Source organism: Hypanus sabinus, chromosome 23 (assembly GCF_030144855.1).
Source record: "Hypanus sabinus isolate sHypSab1 chromosome 23, sHypSab1.hap1, whole genome shotgun sequence".
In the NCBI taxonomy this organism is placed as follows: domain Eukaryota; kingdom Metazoa; phylum Chordata; class Chondrichthyes; order Myliobatiformes; family Dasyatidae; genus Hypanus; species Hypanus sabinus.
The window spans coordinates 13,584,822-13,601,627 of NC_082728.1; the positions used below are offsets into that span (position 1 = coordinate 13,584,822).

General features: G+C 42.4%; 2 protein-coding genes across 2 annotated transcripts in view; one reads left to right on the top strand and one right to left on the bottom strand.

Moving 5' to 3' along the window:
* Positions 1–1,322, bottom strand: part of ccdc137 (coiled-coil domain containing 137) — a 28,232-nt gene extending 26,910 nt beyond the window's left edge. Inside the window, exon 1 of the mRNA XM_059948411.1 lies at positions 1,015–1,322. Coding sequence (XP_059804394.1) covers positions 1,015–1,148 — 134 coding nt within the window. The 5' untranslated portion in view covers positions 1,149–1,322. The remainder of the gene's footprint in view (positions 1–1,014) is intronic.
* An 11,346-nt stretch (positions 1,323–12,668) lies between these two features.
* Positions 12,669–16,806, top strand: part of LOC132379981 (synaptogyrin-2-like) — a 54,665-nt gene continuing 50,527 nt past the window's right edge. Inside the window, exon 1 of the mRNA XM_059948410.1 lies at positions 12,669–12,970. Within this exon, the coding sequence (XP_059804393.1) occupies positions 12,872–12,970 (99 nt within the window). The 5' untranslated portion in view covers positions 12,669–12,871. The remainder of the gene's footprint in view (positions 12,971–16,806) is intronic.

Here is a 16,806-nt window from a genome sequence, read left to right on the forward strand (position 1 = left end):
TGCAAATCTTGGCACTGTTAGTGACAAGCTTGGTGAAAGGTTTCACCAGGACATCGTAGTCATGGAGAAACAGTATCAGGGCAACTGGAATCCATCTATACTGGCTGGTTATTGTCTGCCTCAGACACGGAGTACAAATGAAAATCATCAACAGAACATTCTTAGCTTGGCTGAACTATTGCAAAGCATCAGCACCACTTTGCAATTTAATGCATTACATACAATAAAAGTTACTTTCTTGTTTCTCCAAATTCCTATGTGATACAAGCTGTCTGAAATTATGTGTTCAGCTTCAAGCAGTTTATCAGAAACAAAAAAAATCTGATGAAGCAACACTTTCAACAAAATTTACTGTCCAGTGCATCCATCATCTCAAAGCACTGCCAAGTATATACAAAAACTAACAATGTTCTGTTGATGATTTTCATTTGTACTCCGTGTCTGAGGCAGACAATAACCAGCCAGTATAGATGGATTCCAGTTGCCCTGACATATATAACTTAAGTACAGCTATCTATAATATCCCTTTTAGAGAATCCCAAAGCATTTTACAATAAATATTTTTTAAGTACTGTAAAGTCAATGCTATAGGAAACGAAGTAGCCAAGGTGCAATATAAATGAGATTGACTACGAGCCGAATTTTGGCCAAAATACGTCTCTGCGCTTCTTCTAAATGAACCGTGGGGTCAAATAAAAGTCTCATCCAGAGACAACATGGCATTCTCTCAGCACTACACCAGAGGTCTTTGACCTCGGGTTCATAGAGTGGGGCTGTCCTGGTCCAGAGATGGGAACTGGCTCAAAGAGGCATCCTCGCAAGATCCCACGGGCAGCGAGGGGAGAAATGACCAGCCTGTCCAAGTCGAACTGCAGGTATTAACCTAACCTCGCGTATCGGGGATCAAGTGGGCTAACTCCAGGGTCACGGCCCGAGAGGCCCGGTACCCGGAGCCGAGAGGACGATCCATCCCAGTACTCGGGACCCACACCTTGCTGCGCTCAATCAGCTAACCTGTCTCGCCGCTGCCTGCGGTCCCCGAGCCCCGAGGAACCGGGCTTCGCTTGCCGGACCTTCCCCATCCCCGGGCTGCTCCACACCAAACACGCGTGGTCCGCCGGCAGACTAGTCCCCGCCCCCTTGATCATGTGATCTACATACCGGAAACCCCATTGGCCCGGGCTGCTGTCCGTCAGGCGGCGGGTGGCCGGCGACTTCCGTTGCGAAGGAGCGTTTCTGGGCCGGCGAAGAAGCCGCGCCTGGCCTGGCCTGGGCCTGCTGGAGGACAACTTTCCTTGGGTCAATTTCGGTCGTATCGTCCGTTGTACCTGGGATTATATCGGGAGTGGAAGGAGCCCCTGTAGACTCTACCTCATGGTGATCTCTGCCACCGAAAAGGACAGCTTGGGACTCCAGCGCCGGGTAGTTGATTTATTATTGCCAAATGTACTGAAATGCTGTGTCAGACTTTTGTAAGCTATGTGGACAGATCATTTCATACATTGAAAGAAGAAAAAACTTTTATATAATGCAGAATATAGCGCTTCGGTAACACGGTGACAAATACAATCTTCTTCATCGTGGATCTTAGACTGTAAGGTCGAGCTCATCTCTATTGTAGAAAAAGTCTGTCGAGAGTGTTATAACAGAGAGGTGGAAGGTGACCTTTAGCCTGGTGGTACAAGTTTTAGAGCTTTTGTGTCTTCTGCCCAACGGGGGAGAAGAGGGATGTCTGGTATACGAGAGCATTTGATTGTGAATTAGAATCAGGTTTATTAACATTGACTATAGAGAAACGTAGAAACCTACAGCACATTACAGACTCTTCGGCCCGCAATGTTGTACCGACCTTTTAACGTACTCTAGCAGCTGTCTAGAATTTCCCTTCCGTATAGCGCTCTTATTTTTCTAAGCTCCATGTACCCATCGGAGAGTTTCTTAAAAGACCCTATTGTATCAGCCTCTACCACCTTCATTGGCAGTGCTTTCCATGCATCCACTGCTCTCTGTGTGAAAAACTTGCCTCTGACATCCCCCTTGCACCTACTTCCAAGCACTTTAAAACTATGCCCCCTCGCGTTGAGCCATTTCAGCCCTGGGAAGAAAGCCTCTGGCTATTCACACGATCAATGCCCCTCATGATCTTATACACGTCTATCAGGTCACTGCTCATCCTCCGTTACTCAAGGAGAAAAGGCGAAGTTCACTCAACATGGCATGCTCTCCAATCTGGACAACATCCTTGTAAATCTCCTCTGCACTCTCTCTATAGTATCCACATCCTTCCTGTAATGAAGTGACCTGAACTTAACACAGTACTCCAAGTGGGGTCTGTCTAAAGTCTTATACTGTATAGCTCTTTATGTCACTAAGTAGTTGTTTTGCTGTCACTTTTGTTGTGCTGGCTGTTTTTTCCAAGACAGCAGAAAGCCAGTGGGGGGGGGGGGGGGGTAGGCTGGTTTTCATGAGAGGCTGGGCTATGTTCACAGCTCTCTCTTGTGGTCTTGAGCAGAGCGTCTGTGATACATCCCATCCTGACTCGGAGACATGTAGCTGGGTATTCTGGAGATTGCTATGGAATTCCCAACACCAGAAGGACTGGAGTGGTTCAAAAATGTCACTCACCAGCACTTTCATACATGATGTCTGCTGGCTAATTTGCAGGGGGAGGAAGGCAAGTACAATGTTAGCATTCATTTTGAGAGGACTTGAATATAAATGCAAGGAAGTATTGCCATAACTGATACCACCATGGTGGAAGTTAGAAAGCTGGCAAGATGTCCCTTGGTGTAGTTCAGTTTGGAGTTAACAAAGACATGGTCGAGGGTTTCAGCAGGAGAAAAAGCCCAAGTGTCAGTCACAGAGGTTGCACATGTGTAGAGGTGTTTGTGAAGTCACACTCAGCCTCTCTACCAGTTGCATTAAAAAAGTGAAGATGGTGGTTGGGAAGTAGTGCTGCTGAGGACCTAAGACGATGATTTTCTCAATATTTATTAGGAAGAAGCTTCTTCCCAATCAATGGTGAATATAAAACAGTGGCTTTGATCTTCCCAGTGTTTGTTAGGAAGAAACTTCTTGCCACCCATTGCTGGATATTGGACAAGCCACATAACAAATTGATGACAATGAAGGAGTCGAGGTACATGGAGAGCACTAGTAAACACTGGACATTACATGTTACTCCTCCTTGCATTACCTTTCTTTATTTTCTTTCTCAGGAGCACCGGGACTTCGTTCAACATTTTTCTCCAGTAGAATTAGGTGGATGCCAAGCTTGCCTCTTTCATCTTGCACGTCTGGACTAATCAAATCTCTTCAGATATTTTCTTACTACCGAACCATTACCAAGAGCCAACGGTTTTTCACTCTCTTTAGGAACCTGAACTATACGAAGGACAAAGAAAACAACCAACATCACTTTAAAGATAAAGAACGAAAAAATAGGGAGAGTGAAAGATGTTGGGTAAATAACACCCCTCCCCCAATACCACCTACCTGGTGCTGTATGAAAGGATGCCATAACTGTGTATGGATTTCATATGCAGAAGAAATGACAGACTATTACCAGGATTCAGGAGTGAGCGCCTTCAAGGCTATTGATGAACATGTTGATGATGAAAGTCTGAAGGCATTTATTAAAATGGAAATAAAATTAAGACAGAAAAAATAATCAAGTATTAGAGCATTTTTAAGCATATAGTTTAGCAATGTTTACCTGAATGTGAGTTAAGGGGAGATTGAGGTAAGGAAGTTACTCCTGGTGAGTGGTAAAAGCAGAAAAATGAAAAAGAGCTGTCAATGTTGGAAAAATAAAATTAAAAATGTTGGATCTTGATGCTTTTGTGATCTGAAAGTTCTTCAAAAGTTATGATTTAGGCATAATACATGTTGCTTACGCTCATGTCATTAAGTGTTACAAAAGTAAAGGGAAAGGTAGAAGCATGGTGAAAGAGAACAAAAAGAAGATAAAGGGAAGAGGATTAAAGAGCTAGGGGAAAATAACCTAAAGAGAAAAAACAAGGGTGGTGTGGTCTTATACCAGTCTACATATAAAAGTAAATGGCATTGAGATTCCAACAGATAACAGTTAATAAAACAATCATTTTTAATAATGTGACATCTGCCAATGAAACTTCGAAGTTTCTAGGAAAAATAGAGGCAACTGTGACCACTGAAAAACTCACTGAACAGTCACATTTATATAGGTGATAATATAAAAATACAAATAAGCATAAGAAAGTTAAACTACAAGAAAATCATTATTTTACAGCCCAATTCAACAAAAGCAAATATCACAAGCAAGACAGCAAATATCAAAGAATTAATGTTATGTTGAAAAAGAGAAAGTAAAAGTGAAAGTGAAAAAGAGAAGGTGGCAGAGAAGACAGGACTGAGGTACTTAAATTGATGAGATGATAGATAAAGGGAGACTGCAGGAATTATTTGTCCTTAACAGAGGTGAATATAACTATAGGCCATAGATTTAGAATAAAGGAGAAATGAGGAGGACCACCTTCACTCAGAAAATCATAAGTACCTGAATCCACTACCTGACATTTGCAGAAGCAGAGGTGCCAACAGCATTTAAGAAGTGTCTATATGAGCACTTGAATCACCTGGACATCGAAGACTTCGGGCCAAGAGGTGAATGATGGGACTAATGTAGATGGGTGCCTACTGCTTAGTGTGGATATGGTAGACTGGATGGCCTATTTCCATGCTTTATGACTGAGGATAAGACAAAAGGGAGCACAAGTGATGTGGAGTCAGAGTTATCAATATGATGAGCTGTTGATGATGGTTGTTGAGGGAAGTTAGAGAAAAAGGAAACAAACAGACACGTAAGAGCTGTGAAACACAAGTTAGAGCTGTTGGAAATACTAACCAGTTTAGAGAGTTTCAGTAAAAATATTCAAACTGCATTAATATTGCAGATAGAATGCCACAGACTTACAACTGTAACTGTACTTAGTTTTTATTTATACTTAAATTTAATTTGCCTTCATATTAAGATGCATCTATGGTACTCAGTGCACCCTTCTCTACATCTACGCCCTTCGTCAGGTCTCGGCCCGAAACGTCGACAGCGCTTCTCCCTATGGATGCTGCCTGGCCTGCTATGTTCCACCAGCATTTTGTGTGTTTTGTTTGAATTTCCAGCATCTGCAGATTTCCTCGTGTTTGCTTGATAAATTCTTGGTTAGTAAGGGCATCAAAGATTACGGGAAGAAGGCAGGAGAACTGGGCTGAGAGGGAAAATAAATCAGACATAATGGACTGAATGGCCTAAATCTGCTCTTGTTACTCGTGGTCTTTAAATTTCTCGAAACTGGATGAAAGACATTTCAACTAAATAACAAATTACTTTGTGATCTATTTAATTAATTAACAATTTTCTCAATCAAAACTGATGAGACATTAGTATTTGATGGTGCACTTTATGTATAAATGATCAACAAAAAATGTTAAAGATGGAATGTCCACAGTGAAATTGGGTCATTCTGAGATATTCAGGGAAATGTAACAGTGTTCAGAGATTCAATTCATCCCACACCCTAAAAAACAAAAGACAAGTTTTACTTTTATTCTGGCTCTTATTGTCTGTGAACCAGCTATTCATATTTATACAATAAATTGGAACTAGCTTTTCATGGATCCATTTTATTCTGTAATGATATTTTTTAAATACAGACAAAGGCTGGTCTCCTAAAATCCAAGTTAATAAGATGCTCTAAAACCTTTGTTTAAGCTTGAGACACTGCACAGTGACCAGGATCTGAAAATAAAAGACAAGCTTATAATTGCCCTTCAAAACAATGGTGACTACAGTTTAAATTGGTGGTCAGAGATGTTCACTAGCTCTGGCTGTAAAATGGCATAGAAAATACAGAGTTGATAACTGTAAGTCAAAAATACAAGTATTTGGAGTACTGTGAACAGAGCAATTTATGTAGTTACAAATAATGTAGTTACAGAGGATCTGAAAGAAAACCTTGAGGCCATGCATCAGTAACTAACAGAAACACAAGAGATTCTGCAGATGTTGGAAATCCAGAGTAACGTGCACAACATGCCAGATGAACTCAAGAGTTTAGGCAAGATCTATCCCAACCTTTTTCATGCCATGAACCAATACCATGAAGTCCATGGATTCCAGGTTGGGAACACCTGATCTATTAAAAGTCCTGATAGAGGGTCTCAGCCTGAAACTTTTTTTTACTTCTTTCCATGGTAGCCAGCAATTTCATATCAATGACATCTGTCATGAAATTTGTTGCTTTGTGGCAACACATAAATAGTTACATTAAATCTTAAGACACAACAATCCCACCAACCACCTCCAACAGTTTGCATTTCCATTAATGGCCTCATTGAACTCTTAAAAGTTCAAAAAGCGCAAAGTAAATATATATGTTACCATCTACTACCCTGAGATTCATTTTCTTGCAGGTATTCACAGTAGAACCAAGAATTACAATAGAATTAGTGAAGACTGACAAACAACTAATGTGCGCTTCAAAAAAAAAGACAAACTGGGCAAATAGGGGAAAAGAAAATAAATAGATAGTACTGGGAATGAGTTGTATGGTGTGGGTTCACTTCAGAGTCTGCAAAACTGGAAGTAAGTTATTCTCAACCTCAGGAAGAGAATTTCTGTATTGATTCCTCTAATTGTAAGTGTAGTCAAGAATTTTTAGAGACATATTGACCATTGATATTTATACACATTATTTCACAAGTTGGGTTTTGGATGACATCAAGTTGTCAGAGTAAAAGCAGGAAGGCCAGTGTAGAACATGTCTATGCTTTAGCAGATTTGGTATGTCACCAAAGACATAAATTTCTACAGAGGTACCATGGAGAGCATCCTAACTGGCTGCATCACCTTCTGGTATGGGGGGAGAAGCTACTGCGCAAGATCAAAATAAGCTGCAGAAAGTTGTAAACTAAGTCAGCTGTACCATAGTCACTGGCCTTTGTAGTGTCCAGGTCATCTTCAGGGAGCGATGCCTCAAAAAGGCAGCATCCATTATTAAGGACTCCCATCACCCAGGACATGCTCTCTTCTTATTGCTACCATCAGGGAGGAGGCACAGGAACCTGAAGGCACACACTCAACAATTCAGGAATAGCTTCTTCCCCTCTCCCATCAGATTTCTGAATGGACACGAACCCATGAACATGACCTCACTACTGTTTTTCTCTTTTTGCACTAATTTAATTTCTCTTTCAATGTTTTTATTAGTGTCTGGATAGAGGAATACAGACTACAAGAAGATAAGTCAAAAGAAAAAGATAGTACCAAATACATTGTATTAAAATATAGTTACAATCACAAAACCCTGTATTCATAAAAATTTAATTAAATCGTAATATCGAAATACAATAATTTTTTTATACAGAAAAAAAATCTAAACTCACTATCGAGGTCAGAGCTGTTAGGAAAAGCAGGAAAAAAGGGGGAAAAACCCTTATAATAAAATATATTATTAGCCACCATCTGTACTTTTACAATAAATCAGTTTTGAAAATAACTCAAAAATGGTCCCGACAATGTTTAAAATTCTTGATAGATTCAACACTAATTTTAATTTTTATATATATACATTTACTGTAAATTGTAGATTTAACTATGTGTTACAATGTACTGCTGCCACATAAATTTCGCAACATGTGGCAGCATTTTAAACCTGATTCTGATGTTGAAATAATCAGATCTTGAAATAACAAAGGCAAGTTCCATCTCAACTGTAGAAGATTTTCAGATTCATTTATTTTATCATATGTACAGTGCCTATAAAAAATATTCACCCCAGCCTCCCCGTCCCGGAAGTTTTCACATTTATTGTTTTACTACATTGAATCATAGAGGATTTAATTTGGCTTTATTTTTGACACCAAGCAACAGAAAAAGACTCTTTTGTGTCAAAGTAAAAAGAGATCTCTACAAAGTGATCTAAATTAATTACAAATATGAAAACACAAAATAAATGATTGTATAATTATTCACCCCCTTTAATATGACACACCAAATCATCACTGGCACAGACAAATGATTTCAGAAGTCACATAAGTAGTTAAACAGAGATAACCTCCACACCTCCAAATGGAAAGTCAAGATGTTTCATTTGATTGTAGTAAAAATACACCTGTATCTGGAAGGTCCAACTGCTAATGAGTCAGTATCCTGGCAAAAACCACACCATGAAGACAAAAGAGCATGCCAAGTAACTCCATGAAAAGCACAAGTCAGGAGATGGATACAAGAAAATTTCCAAGTCACTGAGTATCCCTTGGAGTACAGTTAAGTCCATCATTGAGAAATGGAAAGAATATGGCTAAGCTGTAAATCTGCCTAGAGCAGCTCGTCCTCAAAAACGGTGTGACCATGCAAGAAAGGGAGCTAGTGAGGGAGGCCACCAAGAGACCTATGTCAGCTCTGGAGGAGTTACAGGCTTGAGTGGCTGGGATAGGAGAGACTGCACCAACAACTGTTGCCCGGGTGCCTCAGCAATTGCAGCTTTATGGGAGAGTGGCAAAGAGAAAGCCGCTGTTGAAAAAAACTCACATGAAATCTTGGCAAGAGTTTGCCAGAAAGCATGTGGAAGACTCTGAAGTCAGCTGGAAGAAGGTTCTATGGCCTGATGAAACCAAAATTGAGCTTCATGGCTATCAGACTAAATGCTATGTTTGGTGTAAGCCAAACACTGCACATCATTAAGAACACAGTATCCCTACTGTAAAGCATGGTGGTGGCTGTATCATGCTGTGGGGATGCTTCACTGCAGCAGGCCCTGGAAGTCTTGGAAGAAAAATTGCTTTCCAGCAAGACAATGATCCCAAACATAAAGCCAAAGCTACACAAGAATGACTTAAAAACAACAAAGTTAATGCCCTGGAGTGGCCAAGTCAGAGTCCAGACTTCAATCCAATTGAGAATTTGTGGCTGGACTTCAACAGGGCTGTTCACTCATGACCCCCATGCAATCTGACAGAGCTTGAGCAGTTTTGTAAGAAAGAATGGGAAAAATTTGCAGTCTCCAGATGTGCAAAGTTGATAGAGACCTATCCACACAGGCTCAAGACTGTAATTACTGCCAAAGTTGCTTCTACTAAATACTGACCTGTGCAATCAATTATTTTGTGTTTTATACTTGTAATTAATTTGTAGAAATCTGTTTTCACTTTGACGCAAAAAAGTATTTTTCTGTTGATCAGTATCAAAAAAGGCAAATTAAATCCACTGTGATTCAATGTTGTAAAACAATAAAACATGAAAACTTACGGGGGAGGGGGGAATGCTTTTTATAGGCATTGTACATGGAAACATACAGTGAAATGAGGCATTTGCTTTAACAACCAGAACAACCCAAGAATGTGCTGGGGTCAGCCAAGAAGGAACTAGATGTCAGAAAGTTGCTTGAGTTTTGGATTTTGATCTGATGTTTATTTACTCTTTATAAAAATGTGCCTTTTACATATTGTTTAAATGTAATGATCTGCCACTCATTGCTACAGTAGCTGAAGGGATTTTTTTTAAGGGAACTATAATATTTGTATCAAATAATTAAGGATAAACTGTTCCCACAGGAAGGAGAACCAGAAACCAGGAGATTCAGACTTAACCTAATTGCAAATGAAATCCATGGAAAAGCAGTTCATTTTTGAAAAAGTGGGAATAATAGTCTGTTCTACTCTGCTTCTGCTATTTGGTACTGCAGCATGACTAGATCAAACATTTAGAGCATGTGACTGAGGACTCATTTCCACCAGGCATTTATAATGAACTTCAATGGACAAGACAGCTGAAGCAGATTCAATGATGACTTTCAAAAGAAAAGTGAGCATACGTCCTCTTAGAGGAAAATAAATTGCGAAGTTATGGGGAAACAACAGGGTGTGACATAATCAGGCAGTTTTTTCAATTAAATTAAAACTGAAGAAAGATTTTCTTGTATGCCACATAATTTTATGATTCTGTGCAATGCTTTCACTCTCAGACTGAATTTGAATTAGATTTTACTTCTCACGCAGTTAACACCTTGTGTCTTTTGAGGAATTATTTACTTACAGATACAATATGGTGATAGGCCCTTCTGGCCCAATAAGCCCGAATCAGCTAACCAGAACATCTTTGAAATGTGTGAATCAACCAGAGCACCCAGAGGAAAACCACAAGATCACGAGGAGAACATGCAAACACTTTACAATCAGCAGTGGAAAAAGAATTGGGATTACTGGCATTATAAAATGTTATGCTAGCTACTGTGCTGCCCCATGGTAGGTAAAGCAGAATTAGAGGCAAGGAAAGATGCCCTGTAGGTGAATGGAAAGCAAAAATACCCATTTAAATGAGCACTACCATTCTGCAGTGTTGTAATATGTGGTTAGACATTTATTTACTGCCCATTACCTGCTGGCGTTTAGGGTAGCAATGATGGTCCTTCATCTCTGGGTTTCCTTCATCGTGTCAGCAGCTTCCTCTTGGTTTTCACCACACTGTCATTCATGCAAGTCCCAGGTAAAGGCTAAGGAATACTGTCACACTCAGATGTTGAAGGATTTTTCATTTCATAACAATTTTGTTTTACCAGTCAAGGTTGTCAGCCCTGAGATGAACCCCCGAACCTGAAGGACAGATGAACCACTCTTAATCTGTCCCATACCCTTTGAATTGGCATGGGTGACCCTACCAAGACACAAAGTATAAAGCCCCAACTCCAGCCAACATAGCTTTCTGGGTCTTTGAGGCACGCAGCTATCCAAACTAAGACAAGGTTGTGGTTCTCTTGGAGGATGTAGTTAGATGTTGAAACAGCACAAATGCTGAATGCTTGAAAAGAAAAAAAATGTTAGATGCGCTCCCATCAGATAAGAGAAACATTGTAAAAATTAAAATATACTACAGGTGTTGAAAATTTGTAATAGGAACAGAAAATGGTGGAAACACTCAGTAGGCTAGGCAGCATCTGTGGAAGCAGGGAAACCCTTTTGTCAGAATTGGGAAAGTAAGAAAACAAGTAAGGCCTCAGCCCAAATCATCGACTCTATTCCTTTCCATAGATGCTGCCAGACCTGCTGAGTTCTGCCAGCAGTTTGTGTGTGTGTGTTAACTCTGGATCTCCAACATCTGTAGAATCTCTTGTGTTAATGCTTCATTTAAGTTGTAGGAAATGTGGAAGGGGGATGGATAGAACAAAGAGAATACTCCTGATGTAGTGAGATCACCCAGGCAGTGGGATAATGTGTAGTTAGTAGGAGAGAAAATGAACGAAAGCTAAAGAAAAAAGGCAGGTCCCAAACAAGAAAAAATCTGCAGATGCTGGAAATCCAAGCAACACACACAAAATGTGGAGGAACTCAGCAGGCCAGGCAGCATCTATAGAAAAAAGTACAGTCGACATTTCGGGCTGAGAAATAAAGGCAGGTAAAAGTTGCCAAAAGCAAGGCAATAGGTCTGCGCTCAGCGGCTCAGGCTGTGCGGGTGGTGAGGAACTTAGTCAATGTCACACTTACAGCAGAAGTAGCTGGCAGAAAGTCAGTTACCCAGGATGTTGCTAGATACTTAGACAGCTGATACTCCTCAATCTACCTCGGGCCTCACTGTTAGCAGGAAAAGAAGCTACATATAGTACATGTAGGTCGGAATGAGAAGGGGATGGAGCATGAGAGAAACATCTCATTGGATTGAAAGACCTTTGGTCTGAAATGCTAACTTTGTTTCTCTCTGGAGATCTGCTTTAAATTCTCTTCAGAGAATCAAAGTGGACTTAGGAACAATTAAAAATAAAATTCTAACCAGGCGAGGTACTTAAAAGAACACTTGCAAAAGCTGGGATTAATGGCAGATTCACAAACTGAGTCAAAATGCTTCTCCTACATCTACATGTCCCGATGAAGGGTCTCAGCACGAAACGTCGACAGCGCTTCTCCCTATAGATGCTGCCTGGCCTGCTGTTTTCCACCAACATTTTGTGTGTGTTGTTGCTTCTCCTACAAATGGCAAGGCATTGAGCTCCACTGTAGTATAGCTGTTAGCACAATGCAATCCCAATGTACTCTGTAAGGCGTTTGTATGGCCTGTCCATGGCTGGTGATGGGATGAGGGGGCCTGGTGATGTTAAGGGGTGGGGGGACATGGTGATGGGAAAGGCATTTGGGGACAGCGATGGGAAGGGGTGGGGAGAGTGGTGAGGGAGGGGCAATGAGGAGGAGACTGGGGTGTGGTGGGATAAAGGGGGATTTGGTGTGGTGAGTGTGGGGGATTGTCAACGTTTCGGGTTGAAACTCTCCACTTCCTCTCTCCCCGCCCCACTAACTGTATATATTATCCGAAAATCTCTCTCTTCCCCCCCCCCCCCCCCCAGATGCTGCCTGACCCACTGAGTTCCTCCAGCAGAGTTTGTTACTGCAGATTCCAGCTTCTGCGGTCTCTCAAATCCTTCGAGACTGGGGAAAAAAATTCAACAAACCCTGAACAATATTCGGAATGTTTTGTTAAACTTAGTTTAACCAACTTCTTCCTGCCACCTCCCCTGCGCGTGAGGTTTCCAACTTCTGGTGTTTGCCAGCGTCCAGTTGCGCGGGTAGCAAGTGGTAAATGGCCAAGCGGAACATCCCCATTCTGCTGTAAGTTGTTGACTCCGGTTCAGGTGCCGTCACATGATGTTCTGACCCTTTCACTCGCACTCTCTCTCCGCTCGCTCAGTGCACTGACGTGTCCCGTGAGGTTCCAGTGCTGTCCGGGAACTCCGAACAGAGGAATTAACCCGCAATCCTCGCCTCGGCGGCTTACGTTTCTCACCACCCCTCCCTTGCAAAAGCAAGAGAAAAGGAAAGCTTTCCCTCGCTACCTTAGGCAGCGGACGAGATGGAAGGAAGCGCGTACGGCGCAGCCATGGCGGGCGGGGCGTTTGATCTGAAGAACTTTCTCCAGAAGCCTCATGTTATCGCTCGGATCGTAAGCTGGGTGAGTGGCAGGGGGTCGCGTTAGGGTTGGGCTTCTGTAGCGGAGGTGGTCAGTTTCAGGAACCGGTGGCACTTGGCACAGCCAAATCTAGGAAGCGAGAATGAACCCCACGCAGAAACTTCAGATGACTCTGCTAAACATCAGCTGAGTCTGGCAAAAGCACGGCGAGAGTTGGTGACAGTTGTTTTGCAACTTGTGTTTATTTGGTTCATTGTCCTTTGTGACCAGGCCCCGGTACTGGGCAAACATCCGCGTTTCTCCGACGGCTTCCACAGTGACGCCGAGAAATCACATGCCCGGGATGAACCGTGCTGCAGGGATGAGGGAGCAAGGATGTGATGCTGAGGCTTTTTAGGGAACTGGTCAGGCCTCAGCCTTGAGTGTTGTGAACAGGTTTGGGCCCCTTCCTCTTAGAAAAGATGTGCTGGCTTTGAAGAGGGTCCGGGGGGGGGGAGGGGTCCCCAAGGATGATTCCAGGAATGAAAGGGTTATCATACGAGGAACATATGATGGTTTTAATTGAAACCTGTGGAATGTTGAAAGGCCTGGACAGAGTAGATGTGGAAAGGATGTCTCCCATGGTGGGAAAGTGTAGAACAAGAGGACACAGCCTCAGGATTAGAGTGGTGCCCTTTCAAAACATGCGGGGAAATTTCTTTAGCCAAAGGGTGGTGCATTTGTTATCACATGCAGCTGTGGAGACCAGGTCGTTGATTGTCTTTAAGACAGAGGTTGATAGGTCCTTGATTGGACGTGGCATCAAAGGTTACGAGCAGAAGGCTGGGACTTCAGGTTGAGGAGTCGGGGAAAAATAAACGATCAGCCATGATTGAATGGCGGAACAGACTCGATGGGCCAGATGGCCTAATTCTGCTCCCGTGTCTCGTGGAATACGAGCTGCCTCCTTGCAAACATTCCGACGGTTGTTTTGTTGGCAGTTGCTGGTTCTGCTCTGTTCCTGTGTTGTACTGTTTGTTCTATGTAATTAAGACGGGGGATGGGGTGACTTCTGGAAGGGAGCGCTTCTCTGAGACTACTGTGAAAAGCCAGCGAGAGACTTGGGCTCCTTCCCACCGAATGATTCAATCCTGCCGTCGTCCTCCCTGTTACACGGCGCCAATAACGAGGCTTTAATCTTTTTTTTGGGGGGGGGGAGAAAGGTCTTTTATTTTGCAAGTCGTGTTGCTCGTTCCGTAGGCGCACTAAGGTGTGTGGAGTGAAGGCGGGACTGGTTCGCTGGTGTTCAGTGGCGCCTCCTTCTAAAAAAACCTGTGGCCTATTCGCGGAGGATGACACATTTATATAGCGCCTTTAACTGAAGTTATACGCCGAGGGTTCATTGGCGAATGACACGAAGCATTTTAAGTGGTGTGTGTGTGTGTGAGGGGGGGGGGGCTGTGGTTTTGTTTTAAGATTTTACGACTTGGCCTCTCTGAACTTGGAGCAAAACGATACCTCCGGCCTTGTTTTTTTTTGGGGGGGAGGGGCTTGAATTGCTACAGTTGGTTTATGTGATCGTATTGTCGGCCCAGAATCCGGAGGATTTTTAACCCACACTTCCTCATTCTCTTTTAGTGACACTCTTGCATTTCCCAGTTTGACATTGAGCAGTTTTGTGTATTTTCCTCTGGTTCTGGCAGGTACAGCACAGGAACGGCTTTCATTACTCAGGAACTTCCCCTAATAGACTCCAGACCCCGAAATTACACTTAGTGGCCACTTTATTAGGTACAGGAGCAGTACCCGTTGTGGTCTTCTACTGAAGACCTCGCTCATTAACAGAGAGCTGGATTTTTTAAAAATATTCTTTTTCACACCATTCTTTGTAAACTTTACAGAGACTGTAGTGGGTAAAATTCCAGGAGATCTGTTTCTGAGATACTGAAACCACCCTATCTAGCACCAACAATCAAAGTCGCTTAGGTCACATTTCTTCCTTATTCTTAAGTTTGGACAGCAACTGTTGATTAGATATTTGCATTAATGAGGAAGTGTATAGGGTGTAACTAACAAAGTGTCCACTGAGTGTATGTGAACAAAAATAAACAGTAATGCAAAAATACTGGGGAAGTGTTCATGGACCATCCAGAAATCTATTGACAGAGAGGAAGAAGCTCCTCCTAAAACATTTGAGTTTGTGTTTTCAGGCTCCTGAGGGTAGGAGGATGATTGAAGATAAATTTCTTTACTTGGGGAATAATAATGTTTAGAAGTCCCTTCCCAAGAAGGTTGTGGAGGCCCAGTTGCTGTATATATTCAAGGCAGAAATGCATTGAGCTGCTGCCACATGATTAGATATTTGCATTAATGAGAAGGTGTACCTAATAAAATGGCCACTGAGGGTATGTCTCAATCTTTTTTAAGTGCAGCCCTGTAAACATCCCGTTTGTGCAGTTGTTTCTATTTTATTATTTGGTAAAATTAGCTTTAATGATTAATTAGAAAAAAAACAAAAGGTTCTGTAGATGCTGACAATCCAGACAACACAGACAAAATGCTGGAGAAACTCAGCAGGTTAGGTATTATCTTTGGAGGGGAATAAACAGTCAACAAAATTTTCACCCACATGTTCTGCAGAGATTTTCTATCTTTTCGATAAATGACTGCAAGGATATTTTTGCTACGTTTGCTCCCATTGTAAAGGGTCTTGCAGCAACTCTGTGTGAGTGTGACAACGTCAGTGTTCCTGGTTTGCTCCTGAAGTGTATAGTGGTTCATTAATATTGTTACATGTATCCAGCAAGATCTATTGAAAAGATTGTCTTGCATACCATGTATACAGATCACATGGTTACACAGCTAGCATAAGGTAAAACAGTAACAATGCAGACTAACTACTTGAAAGTTGCAATGCAGGAAGTGCAATCACTCGAATCAAGCATAGTGTTTCTAAGGGGTTGTCTTTTGGGGAATCAGGGATGTTAGGGTGGATTCCCTTAATGACAAATGTCTGTGTGTGAGGAGGCTGATGCACAGGCAGCCACCATAGCGTCCTTGACAGATCTGGATCAGGGTCCAGAATGCAGGGAGACTGGGGACCCTTCACTGCTGTTATGATGCGTTGCCATCTTCTACCAGCTCCACCACTGAGGTCTTGGTTGGATTGCTCTGTGTTTGGAACCTCTCCCTTGACCTTAGCACCCTGGACCTACCAGGAGCCGAGCTCCAGATGGCTAAACTCTGCCCCGCTTTTGCGATCTCGGGAACTCACAGGCTTCTCCAGCACAAGCTGAACAAGATCATAATGAGGTACATAGTGAATGGGATACGAGCTGTCCTTGATCCTAGTGGTACGGGCGTCTGCCTGATAGGAGAGGGGAGAGAAGATGAAATGGCCAGGTTTGTGAGGTCTTTGATTATGCTGGCTGTGCTAGTGAGGTAACAAGAAGTATAGACAGGGTCCATAGAGAGAGTCTGGTTCCCATGATGTGCTGACCTGTGACTACAACTCTGTAATGGTGTGGGATTTGAGCCCCATTCTAGAGATGAGCACGATATCCCATGCTCCAGATATCACTGGGGGTAGGAGTGCTGCGCCGTGTGTTCCAGGGAGGTGTAAAACAGAGGCCTCAGCAGGCTCTGTGAGGCAAACATAAAGCAGGGGTGTATCCCTCTTCATCCTTCCCCATTCTCTGCAGCTTTGGACATGTGTTCTTTCAAAATCCTTTCAGTTCCATTAAGAAGTCATTTAGTTGAAATGTTAACTCTTTATTTCTCCATCTTCAAATGCCACTGGCCTGTTGAGTTTTTCTAGCATTCTGCTTTCAATTGTTTTTCAAACTGCCCTGTTTGAGTTTTATTCATCAGCCAACAATCCTTGGGCGTGGGACCTGGGG